The 22,820-nt window shown below is 30.6% G+C and overlaps 1 protein-coding gene across 2 annotated transcripts in view; it reads left to right on the top strand.

Moving 5' to 3' along the window:
- The window catches only part of LOC129228605 (carnitine O-palmitoyltransferase 1, liver isoform-like), a 120,551-nt gene that overhangs the window by 77,041 nt on the left and 20,690 nt on the right, over positions 1 to 22,820 (top strand). For both annotated transcript variants that reach the window (XM_054863297.1, XM_054863289.1), the window contains 10 exons: positions 2,496 to 2,580; positions 3,296 to 3,410; positions 11,551 to 11,631; positions 12,369 to 12,444; positions 12,860 to 12,907; positions 13,556 to 13,663; positions 15,136 to 15,161; positions 16,389 to 16,454; positions 17,488 to 17,572; positions 22,203 to 22,367. In XM_054863297.1, coding sequence (XP_054719272.1) covers positions 2,496 to 2,580; positions 3,296 to 3,410; positions 11,551 to 11,631; positions 12,369 to 12,444; positions 12,860 to 12,907; positions 13,556 to 13,663; positions 15,136 to 15,161; positions 16,389 to 16,454; positions 17,488 to 17,572; positions 22,203 to 22,367 — 855 coding nt within the window. The remainder of the gene's footprint in view (positions 1 to 2,495; positions 2,581 to 3,295; positions 3,411 to 11,550; positions 11,632 to 12,368; positions 12,445 to 12,859; positions 12,908 to 13,555; positions 13,664 to 15,135; positions 15,162 to 16,388; positions 16,455 to 17,487; positions 17,573 to 22,202; positions 22,368 to 22,820) is intronic.

The following is a 22,820-nucleotide window of genomic DNA, read 5'->3' as shown; positions in this document are numbered from 1 at the left end:
CTTCATTTAGTAAAATTAGTTTTTTTTCTGTAAATAGTGAAATGAAGGGAAGGCAGAGTGTTGCACACGTTTTGTAATGGTTTTCTCGGGAAAAGCCCAACAAACCCAGTGAGACAGAAAGAGACATGGAGTCGATGGGACTTCGGTGCTTTTGGCTTTCTTATCGTTAGTGAACAGGCATTGAAGCAATTAAGTACCATAGCGAGGACTAAGGGTAGATTTATGACATTAAAAAAAGAATGTCAAAATTATTACCTGGTTTAAACAATCAATAAGAGATACAATTTTCGAAGCACATAAGTTAAAATCTGAATTTTGTAATTGCTTTTTCATTCTGTTTTGCTATAAAATTCTTTAAATAATCAGCGAATGGATATTTTGAGTGAGTAGTATACTTCTAATGATATCTCATTTGACTAAAAATTTAATAGAGTTCTCTTAAATTGTATGTAGAATTCCGCGTTTAAAAAGAAAAAAGAAAAATATGCACACGATTTTGCTTAGTTGAATGCAAAAATTAGATTTAAGCAAACATGAATAAGCAGCCGTGGGTACAAAAATTCATTTGCTCTCACATCTGTTACTCTTCACATTTCTATGCCTTCATCCATTATAGAATTGTATTGATAATGGCCCTCTTTTTTTTTTTTTGAGCAATCATGATTGCTTATTGCTTTCATTTGACTGTTTTGATGTGCTATCATTTTATTTTCCCGCCAGCACCCTCTGCAGCATCACCGTTGACCGGCTCCTCACAATGCTGCTCCTCTAGCGAAAACCATCTCCAGGTTGCGTCAATATTCTACACTTACATGCATACATACACGCACGTACAAACAAACACATACACACACGCATACATACAGACACCTACACATACACACACAACTACCCACACACTCATGCCTGCACACTGACACAATGCCTACACACACATGCACATTCCCCCTCCCCCCCAACATACAAATACTCATACACACAACTACCCGCACACTCATACCTACACACAGACACAAACACACACGCCTACATACACACATACTCAAGATTGCGAAAAACATAATTTGAATTCCAGATGTCAAAATTCAAATTAAATTTTAATTTTTTTTTTTGTACAGTGCTTCAAGCATGATAGATGCTATACTTTTCCGAAATTCCTCCATAGTTTTCTACCAAACTCCTATATTTTTCCTTTTAAACTCTTATATATTTTTTTTCCACTTCCTATGAGCCCTGTGTTTTGTAAAAAAGAATGAGTAGTGTTTTTTAGAACTTTTATGTGTACAATTTTGTGTTTTCTTAATACAAATAGAATTGTAAAATTTCCCAAAATTTTGAAGCAGTGGAAAAAGTGTTATTTCCGGATTTTTCCTGAAAAAAGCCAAAAAATTGCTTTTATGCCAATATAAGTATAATTTTTTAACAGTTGTGCGTTCTCAGAAAACATTATATATTTAAAAGCACGTGCAATCTCCCCTCCTCCCTTTTCATGAAGATATGTACATTGTACAACACATTTGCTAAATTACTAAATACATTATTTGATGCTAAAGCTTCAATTTTTTTGAGAGGAAATGAACTCCTTCAGAAAGCAGCTAATGTTTTTAAGTGTGTTACGTCATTATTGTTTAAAAAAACAAATCTTGCGGACATCACACAAGAGTGTTTTACTTATTGAAAATCTTAACTATTTACCAGATTTCTTTATGTTTACCAAAATATTTCTTCCATGAGAATTTCAATTTGACAAAAAAAAAAAAAAAAGGTTAGACATTTTTTCTACAAATAAAATGCTACGTTAAATTTTCTGTGAAGTGTTAGTGATTCTCAATCAAATAAATTAATAAAAACTTGTTGAAAAGCTAGAAAATCTGCTGCCAAAGACTATTGTTAGCTACATTTTGTGAATTCTGTTGGATTCACCAACAGAATTCACAAAATGTAGCTAACAATTGCAGCTAATAAAGGGGGGGGGATGCTTATGAATTTATTTATGGTGTTATTATGCATGCAAATGTATGCTAAGTGAATTACGTCTTGAAAGATGTGAACTTCTGCATGAAATCATCCAGAAACTTGCATCATTTGCATGGAAGAATTTATTGTAATCCCATACAATTTTGAATATTCATGCTTTATAATAATTTTGCTGTGTTTTTACCTATGGTTGTATTGCAGTAATGGCCAAACACGTGTTCTTATGTATTTAAAACACACACACAATTCAAAAACTTGAGGCCAAAGAAATTATGTCGCTAAAAATTTTGCAGATAAACTTTTCACACTGTGTTGTTATTCTAAAGTAACTGAACATTAATCATTTCTTCAGTTATTACTTTAATTAGTCTAATGTATAGTTAACCTAGTAAATATACAATTTTTAAAAACAATATTTATACAGTAAGATCAAGATGTTTGTTAAAATGAATGATCAACTAAGAAATGAAGTTTTATTTGAAAAGTGTTCTGAATCATGTATTAATTTATTTATTTAGGTGACGATTCAAAACTTCATCCCATTATGCGCTTGGCAATATGAACGAATGTTTAATAGCACTCGCATTCCTGATTTTGAGAAAGGTAAGGTGCTGATGTTTAATAAAAAGCAAAATTTTATTTGGGCTATTCTTAAAGTTTGCTTTATATCTAAAATTTAATAGAAAAAGTTAATTATTTCAAACTTAATCACATCATCAATAAATTTGTACATAGTGCCATTTTTCCAAGCCGTGTTTACTCTAAAATGTGCCCTAAAATCAATCTTGTTTCCTATGGACCAAAAATAGAGTTCTGTCCTCTAAGGAGGCAGGTGAGTTCATTGAGAAGTAGTACAAAGTATTCTTTCAGTGGATCAGATTTTTTTTACTAAAAACTTGAAAATGTCCACTTACATCCCTTTGCTTCTTACTGCCTCTTATGGTTTTAGCAACAGAGATCTCTATGATGAATTTTTGTAAATCTTTTTTGGAAATAAGGCTGCTATATTTGCTAATTTTTTATTTTAATTTCCATTTTCCTTTATCACCATTGAAATGTGTGCTATGATTGTTATCTTATCCGAATAGTTTTCGTTAAATATAACCTGGTAAATGTCTCATGCTCAGATGCATCTTAAGGCCAGGAAATATGCTACTCAGAGTCAAGTGAAATTAGTCTTTGCTAAACTGAAGGATTCAAAAAGTTCAGCTAAAGATTTCAGCTTTTTTTTTTTTTTTTTTTTTGGCATCATATTAAAAAGTTACATTTCATGCACATGAATTTTATGTTTGGTATTAAGATATTTTGTATTCATTAGATAGGGTAGTTCATCTCTCAGACTCCCAGCATATAGCCGTTTATAACAGGGGAAGATATTACAAAATGATGCTGTATAACAAAGGCCGTCTCTTGAAACCAGCAGAACTTCAAGTGTAAGTTAGAAGCCATTTAAGTTTGTGTAGTAAAAACTGTTTTCTCAAATCATGATTCTGATTATCTTACCTAGTTTTTTTTTGGGGGGGGGGGGGGGGTGGGATTGTATACTCTAGTTACTATTCTAGAAGTGTCCCAAATTGTGCTTACTTCAATTCATTGTTTTCTTAATCTTATAAAGAATATTTAAGAATTATCTCCCCTTCTCCCCCTCCTTTTTTTGAGCAATGAATAGTACGTTCTGTTATATGTACACGTACAACGCAAATTCAAAATAATAGAATTTCAGAACTGTTTGAACAAAACTTGTCCCAGAGTCAGGGAAAAATGAATGCATGCAAATTAAAAAGAGTAAAAATCGTTATTCATAAATGAGCAAATCAATTTCAACAACTTTGCATGCATTATTTTAACGACTTATGGATCATTAACACATTGGAAAATTATATTGAATTTTTTATGTGGGTCAAAAAAATTAGAATAATCTACCGTAAAGTGGTACAACTTTGTGTCAAGGGGGCAACAATGGGCCACTATTACCATGGTGATGATTTTGCTCTCTAGTGGCGTCTTTTTTAAACTTATGAACTCCATAAAAATTCACCAGGTAGTGTAACCATGTTGGTAACTAAAGATATTTTATCAGAGATTGCCATTGTTGTTGTAAACCTTAGATAGCTAAGTCGATTTTAGTACGTGATTCGACTCATTCGCGGAAGAGACAAAACTCTCCTTTGGGCAGACCCTTTATTCTGTTTTCCAAGATCTGGTAAGTTCTGATTTGCTTCTTGTTGACTTAAAATGTTTCATAGTTTTCACAAGCTCTCAACATTTATCGAAAATCTGAATGTTGCGGTACAACAATAAGCCACCTGTTTTTAAGTTTTTAGTGACTTGGAGCTTCATTTTATTCTCTGTAGGGATGCTTTCGTCATATTTATGGTGGTTTTTATTGTAAAAAATAGCAAGAAATGATAGAAGAAAGCTTAGGGGTCGCCCTATGGCCCGTATTCATAGGAATTTTTGCAGAAGGTGCTGACTGAAATCCGAACTAAATATAAACCTAAATTTTTTTAAAATAAATTTTTAGATAATTTTCTAAAATTATTTATTTTAATGAAGTTTGAAATGTAAAATGTGAATTTCACATTTCAGTTTTCAGTTTTTGTTGATCTGGTTTAAAACTTGTCAGGCCTACATACTTTTAGAGAACTAAATATAGGTACTTAGCCTTTAGCTGCTAAGACTTTTCTAGTTTTCAAATGTTTCTATGTCAAAACCTAGGCAGATAATAAACAACGTTACTACGTTTACCATTTGAACTTTATTAATCACTTAAGACGACAAGTAATGATTAAACCTTACAAAATTGAAAAAAAAAAGGTAAATGACTGACCAAAAAAATTACTTCTACATTTTCAAGCAGAGGGCAACTTGTAGCCTCAGTACCCGTAGGGGTACAACTATAGGACACGGGGGGGGGGGGGGGAATTCCCCTTCTCTTCTTTCCAACTGAGATTTTTTTTTTTTAACATTTCATTTGAAAGACCAGAACTATAGCTACCATTGCTAAAGTTCTCAAACTTCTAAATTAAAATAGCAAACAGAATTTTCGTTGAAAATATCAGAAAGTGACCATTAATTGGACTATTTTACAATATTTATTCATTTAATGCAAATTTAAAAAGTAGCAAAAATATTTGCATACCTGTTAGCCGAAAGTTTGTCATAGGTACAAAGTTTGGTGCACGGATAATTTTACGCCATTTTAAAAACTCTTTATTGCTCAAAATGGGTCGTCAAGGGGATAAATAGGAAAAAACAAAATAACGTACTGTATCATTGCTTAAATTTAGAAAAAACATTCTAACTCAATTCAAATGAACGTTTTACAATCTACAGTACATACGATTCTAAAGGAATATGGGAGAACTAACCAACTAAAATGTAAGAGAAGTAAATGAAGTAGAAAAATTTTAACAACTAACTGGCAGAGGTGAACCCAAATTAAAAAGAATCGTCCAAAATAATCGTTGAAAAATGCTTATGTCCATAAGTGTTGGAAATTATTTATAGTTTTCGTGTCCAAGCCAACTGCACTTGGATAGTTGCAAAAACTGCAGCTTCAATTGCGAATCCACAAAGCAAAACCAAAGATAAGCATGAATTAGAAACATGCACGACTATCCAGGAGCAAAGTGAAACTCATACAGGGTCAGCAAGGTTGATAAAGTATTGTATTCAGTGATGAATCTTTTTTTGAAATATCTGAGAACAAAAAAGGTGTTTGGGTTTGGCATTAAAAAGCAAAGCATAAAAGAAATCTTGTGTAAGACGTTCTCTCAAATTTGAGGCATCCTTTATGGTATGTGGGTGCGTGAGGGCTGCTGGAATTGGACAATTGTATGTATCTTAAAATAAAACAATATGTGAATTCCGCTTTTTATAAAGATTACTACATGATACTTCATCTGAGGCACAGCAGTGACACATTTATCTTTCAGCAAGATTTTACTCCGTGTCATATCTGTAAATCGATTCATAGATTTTAAACAGAACAAGAAGTTCTGTCTAGAACTAGACGAGCCTACTTTCCCGTATACCCATACTACTTTCTAGTACCTGATCAATATTCTCAAAAATAGCTAAAATTGCAAATTTTTTCAAACATACTTTTAAAATACTTTAAGCTGATTTCTAGGAATAAAATATTCCTCACTCATCAAAAAAAAAAGAAAAGAAAAAAAAACCGAACAAATAAAATAGCATCAACTTTTAAACAAAGCAGCTAATACACTTTTTTAGATTAAAAAAAATCTTTAATAGCTTTCAAAGTGAAAAATTAATAAGTAAAAGTAATAAGCTCATTAAAATAAATACATCATATCAAAAAAAATCGTTTCTTTTTGCCCTATTGCCAAAAACATTTTTTAAAATGAATTAATGCAATTACTAAAACAAAAAAAAAAAAAAAAAAATCGTCTGCGCATATCTTATGTAGAAACATAAATGACTTCGAATTTATTCGCCAGTAACTGAATACCTAAATTTAAACTTTAGCGTGAAAATAAAAACAAGTCATATCAACAATAAGTATTTCACAGTTAAAACCATAGCTGCGGAGTCAATCTCATTTTGAGATAAAAGAGTCGGAGTCGAATATCCAAGAATCAGAGTTAGTCATTTGTCCATAAATTTTTGCCAAAGCTACGAAGTCAGAGTTGAAGTCGGGGAGTCGGAGTCCAATTAATTGTCGGGCACAGGAATCGGAGTCGGAGTCAGGTGCCTCTAAATTCTCGGAGTCGGAGTCTGGAATTTGGCGTCAAGAGCTATTTCTAACAAAATTTGTTTGAAGTAAATCCGCCTTCAAGTACGGAATCTACATTGACTTTCAGTTTCCCCGTAGGCGCCAATGTTAAGGGATTTGAACAGTTCAAAATTGAATGGAAAATTGTTCAAATCAAAAAGATATTTTATATACAAGTTTTTCATCAAAAGCTTCTTCCTACAAAGTTTGTTTGAAGCAAATTCACCTCACAGTTTGGAATTGCCTTGAATTTCCCCGTAGGCGCTAATGTTAAGTTTTTTTGAACTGTTCAAAATTGAACAAAAAATAGTTCAAATCAAAAAGTGAAATATAGGAATGAGGTGTCCTCGCCGAGATCTTTCGAACAAAAAAAAGTTTGTTCGAATCAGACTATTCATTCAAAAGTTATTAGGGGGGGGACAGACAGACAGACCGACAGACAGACCAACAGACATTTTTCCCCATCTCAATACCCTACTTTCCAATTTTTAATTTTTCGATATTTATTTAATTATTTCATTTATTTTTGAGTTTTTTTTGTTTTTCGGGATATTTTTAAGATGCATTAAGCCTTCTTTCATGCTTTTTTTCTTATTTTTCTGACTTTTACTGGGAAAGTAGGCTAAAAAGGGATTTTGGTATTAAAGTGGTGAAGCAATTCTACCAATCTAAATATGATCAAACATTTGTGCCAGCTTCAAATCTAAAGAAAGCGGTTCAAGACCTAGTCCCACCAACAAAGTTGAACTTGCTGCCACATTGAAGACGGTATGGAAACAGTGTTAGAGAAGCGATGAATGTAAATAGGTGGTAGAATCTGTATGTGAAAGTATTAAAGCATTTTTTGATTCCAGCAAAAAATGACACATTCAGGTATTGATATTGTTTCTTTTGAAAATGTTTTTCCCCATTTCAATTTAAATAGTCTATTTTTTTGACTCAATATAAACCCTCATCACTATAAAGTTTTGGATTATTCTATTCTATCTTAAGATTATTTTTAATAAAGTGTATTTGAAATGAAATGTACATTTTAAGTTGTAAAAAAGGGTGCACTTTCATTTAATTACCTAATTTGCACTTATATTTTGTTAGAATAAACCTTTTCCGAAAAATTGAAAAGTATTCTATCAGTTAAAATTTGGGTTGCAGTATCTATAATATGTAGTTTTTATCGGTTAAATATTTTTTACTTCAATGTTTTAGTTGAATTTTCAAGATTGGCTCTAAACACTTGATGCCTTAAAATGAAAAGACCCCTAAATATTTACCATAATATGTTCTCCAGAAAATTTTGTTATTGGGAGATTTTCTTTTTTCAAATGTTTTATTATCTTTAAAAATACAGAAGCATAATGCTTCTTTCTTTTTTTATTTTTTTTTCAAATGTGTTATTGTCTTTAAAAATATACAAGCATAATGCTTCATGTTTTTGAAGTACCTTTTTAGGAAACTCATGGCGCAGTATAGCCCTGAAGGGCTCTTGCGCCATTAAAAATAAGCAAACCAACCAACCAACCATGATTATATGAAAATATGCATTTTTTAAACAGCATACTAAGTTTCAGTTTTTTTTTTTTTTTTTTCTTTCTTTTTACATTTGTAGTGTTTTAAAATAGTAATGTTGTAAATAGCTTTTTACTTTTTTCTGTATTCAGAATTTTTAAATGGTGCTGAACTCATCTCTTTGGTGCTTCACCATTTCTGTGAAATGCTAGACTTTTACTTTCACCCTCACTCTCTAAAAACCTTTTTTATTTACTCTTAACTTAAATCTTACTGCAGGGAATGGTATTATATTCCATATACAAATAGATTTTGTTCAAAATTGGCGAAATTAGTCTTAAGCACCAATTGCTCCTGGGAGTGGTACTTTTGAATGTTTTGCTTTTTTAGCATGACTGTTCTATCTGAAACAGTTACGAAAAGATCCCCCCCCCCTCCCATGATGTACTAGGACTCCTAATGAGCAATGGAGCTGGGGGTTTTTTTTAGTGTCAAATGTTCCAAAAAGGATAATGCAATCAAAAGGTTACTAAGCATGACTGCTGTGTTTAAAAAAGCAATGCAATGAAGTAAATAAAATTTATTCTTATTGGGGCAAACCTAACCTTAATGTAATTGTGATACTGTGTTTAGGATTTGTTGTGTTAAGAAAATTTTATCACACTGGATGCTTGAAATTTTAGGTGCTTCAAGTATGTTTAGCCGTTAATATATTCAAGTATTTTTGTAAATTTGAGCTCGTTAGATTTTGTGTAGCATGCGCGTGAACTTGTGAAAAAGTGCATTGGGGGAAATTTTTCCTGGATTTTCGGATGTCGTAAAATTTGAACAAAAGTAGTTCAAATGCTCGTGCTGCGTGATTCCATTGTAAAAATACTTGTTTTTAGTGGGTTACAGTTGCAGAGCTTAAATATATATTTTCTAAAAGATATTGTCATCCAAAGTGGCTATCAAAACTGTTCAAGTAAAAAATAGCTTATTTTCAAAACACTGTAGCTCAAGTTTGTCACTTCGCATCTTCTTTTCATTAATATAGTAAAATCCCACTAATGTGGACACTAGCAGGACAAAATTATTTGTCCACTATAGAGGTGTGTCCGCAGGACAGAGGTTTAATAATGCCTTGGAATTGGGGAATTAAAAATTGTCTGCATAGAGGGGTGTAAATTAGGAGAGGGTTTACTGTACCATTAGAAAGAACACATTTTTTCCTATAAAACAGTTTTTTCTTTCCGATTGTGTTTGTTCAGATAAGTGTAACAAAACAAGCTTGAAATGCTGTTTGTCATTAGCGAGGAAATCTCGTTCTGCAATGAATAAAGAATGGGGAATGCTGTGAAAACCAACTAATAGGGATTATGCAACTGTTATTAGTTGACTTACTTTTGTTCAGATTTTATGACATCGTAAAATCCAGGAAAAATTTCCCCCATTGCGCGTTTTCACAAGTTCATGCACATGCTACACAAAATCTAACAAGCTCAAATTCACAAAAATACTTGAATATATTAACGGCCAAACATACTTTAAGAGCCTAAAATTTCAGGCTTCCAGTGTGATAAAATTTTCTGTAAACTTAGTCTGAACTTGGCAATTTGACACAAAAAGCTGATCTGCCATTTTGGATCATATTTTCCGGAGATCCGAGATCCTCAGGATTTTTATCTAGGAAGCTGAAAATTTGCATTTGTTAGTTTCAAAGGCATCTCTACATCTCTATAAAATTTCATCCAAATCGGAGATGGTCGAGTGGAAACCCCTAGGTCATTTGACATGGAATGACTCTCACATAAAAACTTCCTTGTGTAACAGTTAGTAGACTTTTGAAAGGAAATTCACAACACTGCCAAAACAACTAATTTCAGTTTCATTTATAACTCAAAGGAATGTTTTTAAATGTGCAATATTTAAGTGCAAAAAAAAAAAAGCTTAATTGTTTTAATGGTTTTTGCAAATAAGTTTTATATGATGTTTTAATGAAAATTAATATTTAAATCATAGATTAAAGAACAAGAAATTGATGATTAAACACTTATGTTTTAAAACTTGTGCTATTCTTTTTTCAGTTTACATTTTTAATATAATACATGCTGTAACTACAAAAAATTGTAATTTATTGCATTTAAGTCAATTATTGCACTATATTTTGAACACTTTCTTTTGCACGCATGCATAAATGTCAAAAATTTAGTTTATGGAAAAAAAAATTGCGTGCATACTAATTGAAATTTTTAATGAAGAATTCATTTTCTACGTAACTAGATAAAAATCAGCTGTATAAATAAGTTACATGTATACTTATACTTGAATGTTCACTTTGAATAAATGTATTAAATAGTCAAAAAAAAAAAAAAAAAAAAGACACTTTTTATCCTGTTTGTGATATTTTCACACAAAATATAGTTTCTTAAAAATAGTTTTGGACACTTTCGGACAATTCAGACACAAGGGTTTTGAACAGGATGGTAAAAAACTTGCTAACCCTGCTTTCATTTGCACACATGCATAAACATAGGTAAATTTGGTTACTAATATCAAAAAAAAAAAAAACGTACAAATTGAAATTTTAATCAAGAATTCAACTTTTATGTAACTAGATTAAAATCAGCTGCATAAATAAGTTGAATGTTCATATTGAATAAATTTTCAATATAAAACATTACTTTTATACATTTTATTCTGTTTCTAATGTTTTCTCACAAAATATAATTTCTCAAAAAATATAGGTTTGTACACTTTCGGACAGTTTTGGACACGACGGTAAAAACCAGTTTTTACTGTGGTTTTTACCGTAGTATCCAAAACCTTGCCAACCCTATTTGTGAGGGCTACAGCATATTAATTTCGAGTATACATTAGCCTAATAATCAATTCTTCGCAGTATTTTGTACTTGAATTTTCAAAAATTTAAAAGTATTGCTGTTCATATTTTCAAACCACTTTCTCAAAGAATGTATGAGTAAAAAAGAAATAAACTTTTTTTCGTTTTTTTTCTTCAAAAGTTACATTTCTCCCTGAGCAAATAAAAATTGGTTAGTGTTCCTTTTTACCAATTCACCTAACTAAAATATTGATGCCCTATGGTTGATTTAACAAATCTAAGAAAATGATGCTGTCAATATTTTTCCCAAAAGCTAATATCTCCAGAACCTATTTAATACTCATTTTGCTGGAATTAAATCATTAAAATACTGATTATAATTATTTTTTAAGGAACACTGAAAAACAAATATCTCATTTTTTGTTTACCCATTAAAAATGTTCATATGCTACAATATAATTTTTGTTTCGCTTTTTATTCTATATTGTGCCTTTTTTTTTAATAGTCAGCTGGAACAAATCATTGAAGATGAAAGCCAACCTGTTGCTGGAGAACACCACTTGGCAGCCTTGTGTGCTAATAATAGGTATTCCAAAGCTCTTTCATTCATTTCCCTCCCTTTTGTTGATGTGGAAAAAATATACTGAAAATGAGAAGTTTTTAAAATTTTTGGTGTGATATTTCTTTTGTAAAAAAAAGCAAAGAAAAAGAAAAAAACTGATGAATTTCCTTGAGTAATAGCTTTGAAACTATTTGCAGTATTTTAATTTCCAAAGTTTTACACCGTATGAAACATCAACAATTGTTTAAACACAAATTAAATTAATTATTGTATTCAAAGTTTTAAAATGTCAAATTATGGTTCAGAAACCAAATATTTGTTAGTTGTCTAAATATTTCGTTAGACATTTAACTTAATATTCAGTATTTGATAAAAAATGGTACTTAACTTAGCAGGTAAGCAACATCATAATTGTAAGCAGAGATTCCTTTAAAAGGAGTTAAAAAAATTTGTACAGCTCTGCCAAATGCGCATAAGAGGTTTTGACTTATTGAAAATAAGATGGTACAACTAATATATATTTTTTTAAATTGTAATTATATGGTAAGTTAAAATGTGGGTTTTAAAATAAATAGAAACATTGTTTTGAAAAAAAATATTATTGTATTTTTGATATAATATTTAGACTACCTTTTGTTATGGTTTGAGTATTTTCAAATATTACTGCCTTTTTAGGAGCAGAATGAAAATTTTATAAAAGTTCTTAATGTAATAAAGCTATATATAAAACATTCATCATATAAAAACATTTAATTTTTCAGGACAATATGGGCTAATGCCAGAAATACATATTTCTCCAAAGGATTGAATAAAGCATCACTGAAATGTATAGAAGATGTAAGACACCCTTTTTTCTCCTTCTCCTTTGTTATAATTTTCCCTTTAACATTAATAACAGTGTAGAAGCAATGTTTAGCTTTAGCGTTTTATTTGTCATTGAAAACTGTTGGCAATATGTTGATCTTCAACTTTTGAAAAGATTAAACTAAATGAAGTTATAGAAAGTATTACTGCAGCATGGCTCTTGGTAGAATAGAATGTGTACTGATTTAACAAAATAATTTGAAAAACAGTGCGTCACTAAATAGTTCTTATATATTTTTAAGTTTGCTTATTTATATTACATTAGCCAGATTTAGAAACCATTTTTTTCTATTGTTTCTAGATAACTGCAATAAGCAAACTTTACAGAATGCTTGATGTTAGTAAATAAGTATTTTATAATTTAAATTTTTTTCTCTTTTGAAATTAGGCTGCCTTTTTCCTTGTGTTATATGATGAAGAGTTGGACTTTGATGAAGTAAGTAATTTTTTTTTACTGTGCTTTAAAAGAACAAGGGTTTTTTTCTTGTAAGATCTTTGTTAGTGAATTTGAAAATAAAATCTATCACGAAAGTCCCAAAATATTTTGAGAATGATTTAAATAGGAGGAATTATCAATGAAAATTATTAGAAAATGGTTATAGTTGATAGATATTTATTGATTTCTACTGTAAATGGTATGCTATCAGTGTATAGATTTTCATGTTGAGTTGTGTTTTAAATGAGCAAAATGTTTTCTCATCATTTAATGGTTTGGGAAAATATCTATCCTGTTTGGCCCTAAGTTTCCATTTCTGAATTTTTTTCCCTTAATAAACATTCATCCAGTGATATAAATATTACAGAGGTTGTTTGTTTTGACAATTTTTGATCCAAAGAAATTTTAATTAATGAACTACTTTACATACTTACTTGTGAAATTTTTATCTAAAAGTTTCAATAAAAACTGTCTACCTGTAACTTACAAACTTAGTAATTTATTTCAAATGTGATAAATTTCATAAAATTAAGAAAACAAAGAAAAGAAAAGTGTGTGTGAAGAGAAGGGGAGGGGGTATTGGTAAACATTTTTGGACAGAGGCTTGTTTATGTTGTATATATTTTTAATTAAATTTATTTATTTCAGAATGACCCATCAAAGTTGAATGAGTTTTCACAAGCATTGCTTCATGGGAAAGGCCACAGTATGTGGTTAGATAAATCTTTCAATTTAGTTGTTTCCAAAAATGGAAGGGTATGTATTTGAATCATAACTGGATGACGAGTATTCATCTAATTCTGTTTCCTTCCTTTTTCTTTCTTTCACATTTTTTCAATTCCTTTTTATTTCACCTTTGAGAAAGTGAACTTAATCCTAAACATACTCATTGCGTAACATAGTATCTTCCTCTTCAGTGGCAGATATAATGGTATTTGACTTGAAAATGTATCTATTGCTGCTGTGACATGCTTCAAAAGCTTACAAAAAATTGAAAATATGAATAGTGAAAAAGATAATTTGTTCAAGTATTACTTAATTTTTGATGTTTTGAGCATATCTACCCAAGAGCAGTGTGAGCGGTGAGGCCTCAATAACTCAACACCCCTAAAGAACACGAAAACTTGTCAAGTTACATAGGTGTCTACCTCCTGAGGTTCCATAATTTAAATTCTTATGACTTTCTGTATCATTGCTGAACTAGCACTTACCATTCAAGTAATAAAAATCAAATTATTTTTCATTGTAAAGCTTGCTTACCAAATAAAGTGACAATTTAAATACCTCAATAGGAATAACATATAATTTTTTAAAAGATATAAGAGCTCCTTGCCAATGAGGTCAATTTAAAGAGAAAAGCCCTGCTTATTATGTGTTTGTAAAACGTGTGTTGTGGTGCCTTCTTTCTGTCTGGAACTGTTCTGGGTACATTTCTCTTCCAACCCTTTCTTAACCCTAGGACTACTCAGGGTGGGTAGACCAACTCTCCAGGGTACAAGGGGAATCTTATTTAAAAGAGCATTTTCCAGAAAAGCATTGCTTGGTTTTGACCAAAGAACCGCCATGTAAAATTCTCAGAAATGGTTTATGTGAAAGAATATCAGAAGGAAAGAGAGATTTAGACTGGCAACAACCTCATATGAGGAAAAGGGGGGGGACAAGCAAGAAGGACTCAAGCCCGCTCCCCCCCCTTTAAAATTTGAACTTCCTTGCTTTTAGTACTTTTTTCTTTGCAAAAATGTAAAAACATTTCTTCTTCAGCCATTAATGAGTAAGTTATTTAAAATGTCAAATTTTAATAACTTGAATCTGTACTGAAATCTGTTTCCTTGGGACCTTTTTTTTTTTCTATTTTCTTATGGTTTTGTAACTTTTATGTTGTACTATTGATTACGTTTGTTTTATAAACACATTCTGTATTATTTAAATTAGGTTAGTGTAAAGTTAGTAGTTAAAGTATTATCTTAATTTTTGAAAGAATTAACATTATTTAACATTATTAACTTTTAGTTTCTCATGACAATATATTGTATAGTACAAACTTGCACATATAAATTTATACAAGTATGTTTGTAGTATCTAAAGAAAAACTTGTAATACCTTGTGTTTCTTTATTAAGTTTCAACATTTTCATTGCTTCAACTGTTAAATTTTCATTTAATATTTTTATAATTAGTTGACTATATTTTTTGTTGTTTGATTCTCAACAAGTTATATTTTCATTTCAGCTTGGGTGTAATTGTGAGCACTCATGGTAAGAATATATTATTAACTTTTTCATTCTTTTCATCTGCTTCCTGCCTATAATTTTCATTGCAGAATGCGGATTAGCGAAAAGTGATCAAGTTTAATAAAATATTTCTAATGAATTTTTTTTACCTTCATTTTGCAAATTGATAGTTGCTCAGTTATGACCTTAAGGTTTGGTTTTAGTATTTTGAAATTAGTTTCTTTTTTTGCTGTTATAGTTTTTGTTTAAAAAAAGTGGCACTGTGTTTGTTTCTTGCTTTGATGTGATTTATTAATTTACTTTACAATTAAAATTACAATTAATCTTTGTGTCATAATCACTTATGATTTGCATTTTAATATTAGTATTTGTTTTCAAATTGAAGAGAATAAACCTTAAATATTTTTTGTCCTTTTTGTTTGCATGCTGCAATTAGCATTTTCAGTATATGATGGAATTCAGTATGTCACTGAGAATAGCTTTCTTTAAAATGCTTGTACAAAAAAGAAATATTTTGTGTCTAAAGGAAACAGTACCCAGTTCAGCTCATTCTCATGAGATTTTTGGTTTGTAACTACTGTCTTTGAAAACAAATTTTTTAACATTTTTAAAATTAGTGTTATGAACATTTTTGTTTTATGCTCTGTTTTCCTGGGAGACATTTAACTTAATTTTTACACAAACTTTTCAACAAAATGACTATTCTCTTGTAAGAAGCTCAAAATATTTCAAATTAAGAGGGGATTATATTTGGAGTTAAAATCCTAACACAAATGATGGAGAGGGTGTCTTAAATGATTATTATATCTGACCTTAAAACTATTTGGTACAACTAAGCTTATGTCATGATTAACAGTACATACAATGATAAAAAAATATTACCATTGTTCCTTAGCAATTAATTCCAGTTTTAAAAAAAATATAGAGAAAAGAAAAATATTTTCTATGGTTTAAAAGTATTTTTTTTTTCTTTGTTGCATAACAGGATTTTGTTGCAGATGTTTTTTGCATTATTCTTTTTCTTTAAAACCGGAAGGAGAAAGATATGTAATTCAACAATTCATCTGTGTCAGATTTAGTTTGTTTTAAAAAAACTTACATTCAGCTTGTAGCAAAATATATTGAACTAGGCACTTATAGCATGAAATATTCAAACCCTTTCTGATGTTTTGCTTTTCTGATAAATGTAATGTTCTGTTTTTTTTTTTTTTTTTTTTTTTTTTTTTTAAAAAGATGTTTTTTTACTTTTAGGTGCGATTCACCAATCATGTCTCATTTTTGGGAGTTTTGTATTGGAATGGAAGCATTAACTCTCAAGTAAGTTTGTTGAGGCACTTAATTATGTGATTATGATTCTCAGGGGCTGTTCACAAATGATGTCCCTTTTTGACAGGGGAGGGAGCTTGTGAAATTTTGAGTTTGTGACAGGGGGGGGGGCAGGAAATAGCTAAGAGGTGTGACATCAGGCATTTAAAAAATGTTTATAAAAAATTTTGTCCTGTGACTAAGAGGGGGAGGGGATCAAAAATATCTTTAAAAATGTGACATCATTTATAGACGACCCTTTATACGAAATTCATTTCTTAAATTTAAACAGAAAATGCCGTGTTTTTTATTTTATTTTTGTGATACCTCATAATTGCAATTGGCTATCATTCTTTTGTATTTCACAAAATGGTTTCTGATATCTGACTCTTTTTTTATTTTTTATTAATGTATCTTTGATAATTATTTATGTATATAATTGTTTGTATTCTATATAACTATTTCTAAAAGCAATCTCAGAATTTTAATTTGAAGTTTGAAGGTGTAACATAAATTATTTCATTTATGTGATTAAAAATTTTATGATAAGATACAATTGCTAGAATTTGTAATGAGTTAATCAGCACTTTTATATTTCAAATATATTTTTAACTGTATAAGGGAGAATGATAAGCAGAATTTAATATGATATGCTGTAAGAATCTTTCTTTTCTTTTAGGTAGAAAATTCTCATAATATAGTAACTATTCTACTATACTCAAAGAAACTATTAGTTTAAGTAATATTGCTATGTAATTTATAAACAGTATTTTTTGCTTTGAAAATTGATAAAATTTAGTTTTCTAACACAAAATTAGTGGGAATTATAAATTATCTGTTACAAATAGGTGTTCTCAGTGACGGTTATGAATTTGTTTTTGTTCATACATAGGGGCGTGTAAATCAACCAACAGTTGTAAACCCCTTGGTATCAGCAAATATATTCATTTCTGTTCATTATGTTCTCTTGATATTACTGCTGTATCATATGATAGCAACTCATGATTTGGTATATCTTTAAATATATATTTTTTAAACGCCTTAGGTATACAGAAGATGGAAATACCATTGGAGAAGTCAAAGAACAACCCCCTATTCCCACTAGACTTAAATGGGATTTGCATCCTGAGGTTTGTTTTTGTTTTATCTCTATTTTGTACCTCCATGACATACTTGTATGCAAAAATGCATAAATCTAGCCATTTTAAAGCAAATTTTGTAAATGTCTCTTTGGAAACTTTTCATTTACATTTTTTGTTTTATGGGGCTTTTATGTTTTATATTGTTAACGTTTATTTGATGTTAAGAATTGCATTTAAATAAACAGGGTTCGTACGCTCCGGGAAAACCTGGAATTGTCAGGGAAAATGACACAGGTCAAAAAGTCACAGAATTTTCCATACTTGCCCCCAAATTTATTTTTTCCCAGGGAATTTTGTTCTACGAGACCTAATCTTCATTTTTATCGATTTTTCTTTAAAAAAATTAAAATTTTTTGAGGCAAAATGATGCTGGGAATAAAAAAATTTAGCAACCCAAAAATACTTCCACAGCCACCATTTTTAACTCTCAATAGTTCCCAATGAAAAAAATCCCTTGGGTGAACAGGAATTATGCACAAGCTTAACAGGAAAGAAGACAATTTACTGCTTCGAAAGCACAACCTGAAGATTGGAGGGTCGATCATAGAAAATCCTTTTTTTGATAGGAAAATCATTTCAGCTACATGTGAAATGTAGTCGCCATTTTTGGTCATTAACAAGATGGAAGTAGACACGTTTCTAAAATGCATGAGTTTCCAAAATCAAAGCAGAATTGGATGTTTTCTTTGATTGCAAACTAATAAAAATAACACAATATGCTCTGCAAGTTGTTTTTATTTTAAATAATTTTCTTGAGAAATCAAAAATTTTGTGCTTAAAACTGAACCTTATCTTCATTGCCTTGGATGCAAATGTGATAAAAACTTTTCAACTGAATTATAGTTTCATGAAGATTTATTATTTTTTAATTGTCTTCATGCGACAAATTCAAAAAATTATTTTTTTATTTTTATTTTTGGGCATAGTCGCCATATTTTGTCATTCCCAAGATGGAAGTACACAAGACTTTTCAGATGCCTAAGTTCCTGGAAACCGCATTGAATGTTAATTGCAATGCAAAGTATTGAAAACAACACAAAATGTGCCTTTTTTTCCTGATATTTTGCAATTATTTTCTGGAAAACTGAAAAATTTAATCTTCGGAACATTTTTTTGTTGTAATTGATGTAGATGCTTATGTGCTAAATACTGACTATTTTGAATAAAAATGACAACAAGGTGTATAAAGTACAAATAAAGTAGTATAAAAGAGTTAAAAACTCAGCAAACAGCTGTTTTGGGGCTGTCACATGCATGTCCCTTCATCAGTGCAAAAAAGAAGAATTAAAAGCCCACACAATGTGAACCAAACACTTTGTGTGGACTTTTAATTCTTCTGTTTTGCACTGATGAAGGGGCTTGCATGTGACTGCCCCGAAACAGCTGTTTGCTGAGTTTTTAACTCTTTTATACTACTTTATTTGTACTTTATACACATTGTTGTCATTTTTATTCATTCCATAGTACAAAGTTTTCGACTGCTTTTTTACACTGACTATTTTGTTTTAATTGTAGTTGTTATTTAAGGATTATTTATTATTTATAACTAATTTTATCCTACAAACTCAAAATCTACTTATCTTAAATTTTTCACTTAGTCACCATATTTGGTCGTTTGCACAATGGAAGTAGATGTAAACTTCCGAAAACAGAATTATGATGTTTATATCAAAGTAAACTATTAAAAGTAACATAAAATGTGCAACATTGACTGGATTTATAATATTTTTTCTGAAATTCTGTACCTCAGAGCCAGAAGTACCTCAGAGCCAGTTGTGACCTGAATCACAATATGATAATTTTACAGGAGAGGGGAAAAACTTTTTTCTGGTGCATGCAAAAGATGGGACGCACGCTCTTTTATATTTAACCCTGGTTAAAAAATTTAAAAGAGATTTTTTTTAAAAGAATTATGTTCATATGACTCGATGTGGAGTAAATAGGCTTCTACATACAAAGCACTAATAAATGGAAAATTTTTGGACTTAACGTCTGTCTGGCTTTGAGGCACATAATTGTATTTTATTATGTGTGATTAAACCCCTGAAATTACTACCACACCTTCTGTGCCTTGCAAAAGCCTACTAATCAAGTAAATGTTTACACATTTAAAAGTTTTTTATAACTTTAATATCATCTATTTATATAAAGCAGACTTTGTTTCTTTGTATCCAATGGCCGGAAGACCCCACAGCACCTACAGCTCAGAAACTTGGCACAAAATTCGTACGTACCCCGAAAATCTGCACCTAGAAGCCCAAATTCTAAATTTCTTTAGTTTTTTTATAATTGTTTTCTGTGATTTTCAGCCTTTTTTTGTGTTTATTTCGTCACAAACCCCCAACCAATCGCCTCAAGTAAATCTTTTTTGTGCTATAGTGTAGGGAATTTAATTTTAAATATGATGACAAACAATTTAGAAAATTGACTGATTTCTGAATTTTTAATGAATTTTTGAAAAAACCTTTATTTTGCGTTTTTTCCTGGGCTTAACTTTCCTCTAAACCCAGACCGCAAAAAGTATGACAGATTGCTTTCTGAAAATTTACTATGTAGTAGTCAAAACGTTTCACCCTCTTCAGATTTTTTTTTTTTTTTTTTCAAAAATATGCATTAGCCCTTTTTTTTTACATTTTTAAAATTTAGAGCAACATAGCATATCTTCTGGCATCATCCGGATCAGGTGAAAAATGCTTTCTTCCGAAATGCTGTGAGGTCACAACCTAGCTCTGACATCATGATGGGGCGAAAAAGCTTCCTTCCCAATTGTGTGACGTCATGCCTGGATTTCGATTTAATATTGAGGAATTGAATCGTATTCGCTACAATGCTCCTTTTTGTTTTGCTGTGTGGATTTTTTTTTTATTCAACAGGGTTTCACTGTAGCTATTTTACATTACATATGTATTTTAATTAAAATAGTGAAGATTTTTTTTTTGCAATCGCTACGTTTTGCATGTCACAACCTGGATCAAATCTTATTCGCTACAATGCTTTTTCGCTATTGGTGATGATAGCCCTTGCTTTTTTCTTCACTTTTTTTTTTTTTTGTTTAGGAATTTCCTTTTTTTTTTCAACCCCTCCTCCGCTTTGTTTATATTACAAAATATAAACAAAGTGGAGGGATAAACAAAGAGGAGCAAAGACATATTATAGGCTGGGAGGTTAAAATAAATAGAGATGCATAAAAAAATAGGGATAGATCGTATAGGTAGATAGTCACCGAAGGCGGCAATTTTGGTGTCAAAAGGTGAATGACACAAAACACAGCTGAAAATAGGTATAGAAAATACGAAGAACATACAGATATACCTGCCAACTCTACTGGTTTTTCCAGGAGGTTCCTTCATTTTGAGCTTGTCTCTCGATTGTGTATGTAATGTAAGGAACTTGCACTTTGTACTGTGATGAATAGTAAAAAAGTTCCATTTTTCCCTAAATAACAACGAAAAATGATATTGTTGTGTATCTCAATCATCTTCTGGATTTTTTTCCAGTAGATGTTGGAAGGTATGCATAGATTAATTAATACTGCTGCCAAATTGATTTAAACAGCCAGCATAGACGGTGAACTTAGCATAAAAACTAGCGGGGGGGGGGGGATTTTTTTTTACTCAACAAACTTCCTTTAAATTCTTAGCACAATCATCGATGTGCTGATATTGCTAGTATTTAAGTGAAATAAGATTTAGAATTGCGCCATATCGGGCAAGTTATTACTGTGTAACTGTTTGCAGAATACAAAAGCATTTCCCAAAGATGCAGAAAGAAAAATGATGAATGCAGAAACCTATAAGAACTGTTGTTTTAGCAGATTCAGGAGCAAAAATGTTTTCGAATTGAAAATGAGAAAATGGCAAACATCGCGGAAAAATATTTCACTTACTATAAGAAGGGGGGGGGGGAAATCCTATGACAAGGAAACCAAAATATTGCCTGCATAAAAATTGTAAAAGAATGACAATTGAGGCAGAGAGAAGAAAAAGGGATGTAAGTGATACTATTAGAAATTTGGAGATAACCAGTACAAATTGTAGGTGCACATCTCCTCTGTCTTGGGGCAAAGGATAGTACTAGTAACCCTATTAGGTGCTGCTGTACAGCATGATTTAGAAAAAAAAAATTATGAAAGCCTACCCACTATCTGAACTTTAAATGCAACTTACTCAAGACTTTAAATAGGCCACCATCCTTTTGCTTCTCACTGCCTCAATTATGCATTAATATACAATTGTACTAGACTAATTTGCCTCAGTCAGTTGTTACAAACTGTGTTAATTGTATGTTTATTTTATTTCTACTCGAGCACAAAAACTTTTTGTCATTTTTCATGATCTGAATTTTAAAATAAATAATGCTTTGTGCCTCACTACGCAAGTTCAAATTTTGTGATGATTTATTTGCAGATATAATTCAGTTAAATTTTCGTTATTTGAATTTTTAGCATGCAGTATTTTGGGGTTTCAGTCATTTTATTGATTAGTTATTAATGTGGTAAAACTTGCTGTAGTTGTATAAACTTTGATCACAACGTTTTTGAGTGCCATTTTTTATTGCTATCCATTGTAATTTTTATCTTGCCATTCATTAAAAGCATTCATTTGTCATCTCTCATTAGTGCTTAGACTTAATTAAAAGCTCAATGCAGAATGCTCTTGCAATCATATCAGAAGTGGACCTGCAAGTATTGTACCATGCTGATTATGGGAAGAATTTTATCAAAAAATGCAAAGTCAGTCCAGATGCTTATGTTCAAATGGTTCTTCAACTAGCTTATTTCAGAGTAAGGAGAACATTTTAAATTTTAAAAAGGCTTATAGTATTATTATTATTTGTAATTATTGTTTACAATTACTGTCTTATCTCCAAGTATTTTGAACTGAGTAATATATAGTATTTACTTCTTTTTTTCATTTGTCTTTGTTTTTTAATATTGCAATCAAAATGAACAGATTTCATTGTAAAAGTTAAAATGATTCCAAATGAAAATCTGTATATTCAGTTTTTCAGTCATTAATTTCATGTTAATTATTTTTCTTCATGTTTCAATTTCAGATTTTTCTATTGATATTATTTGCATGATGCTATACTATTTAATGTACAAGGCCCAGCTATTAATTTCCAGGACTGACGTAACTGTAAGAGAAAGAAAAGCCAGAAGATGGCGTCAATGATTGCATATAGAAGAGCGTTTTCTTGCGCATGTGCAGTACAATGGGTGTCATTCTAAAGTGAG

The sequence above is a fragment of the Uloborus diversus genome, chromosome 1 (assembly GCF_026930045.1).
Source record: "Uloborus diversus isolate 005 chromosome 1, Udiv.v.3.1, whole genome shotgun sequence".
NCBI classification, from domain to species: Eukaryota; Metazoa; Arthropoda; class Arachnida; order Araneae; family Uloboridae; genus Uloborus; species Uloborus diversus.
The sequence above is the reverse complement of the archived record's forward strand: the minus strand, read 5'-3'. Positions and strand labels throughout refer to the sequence as shown.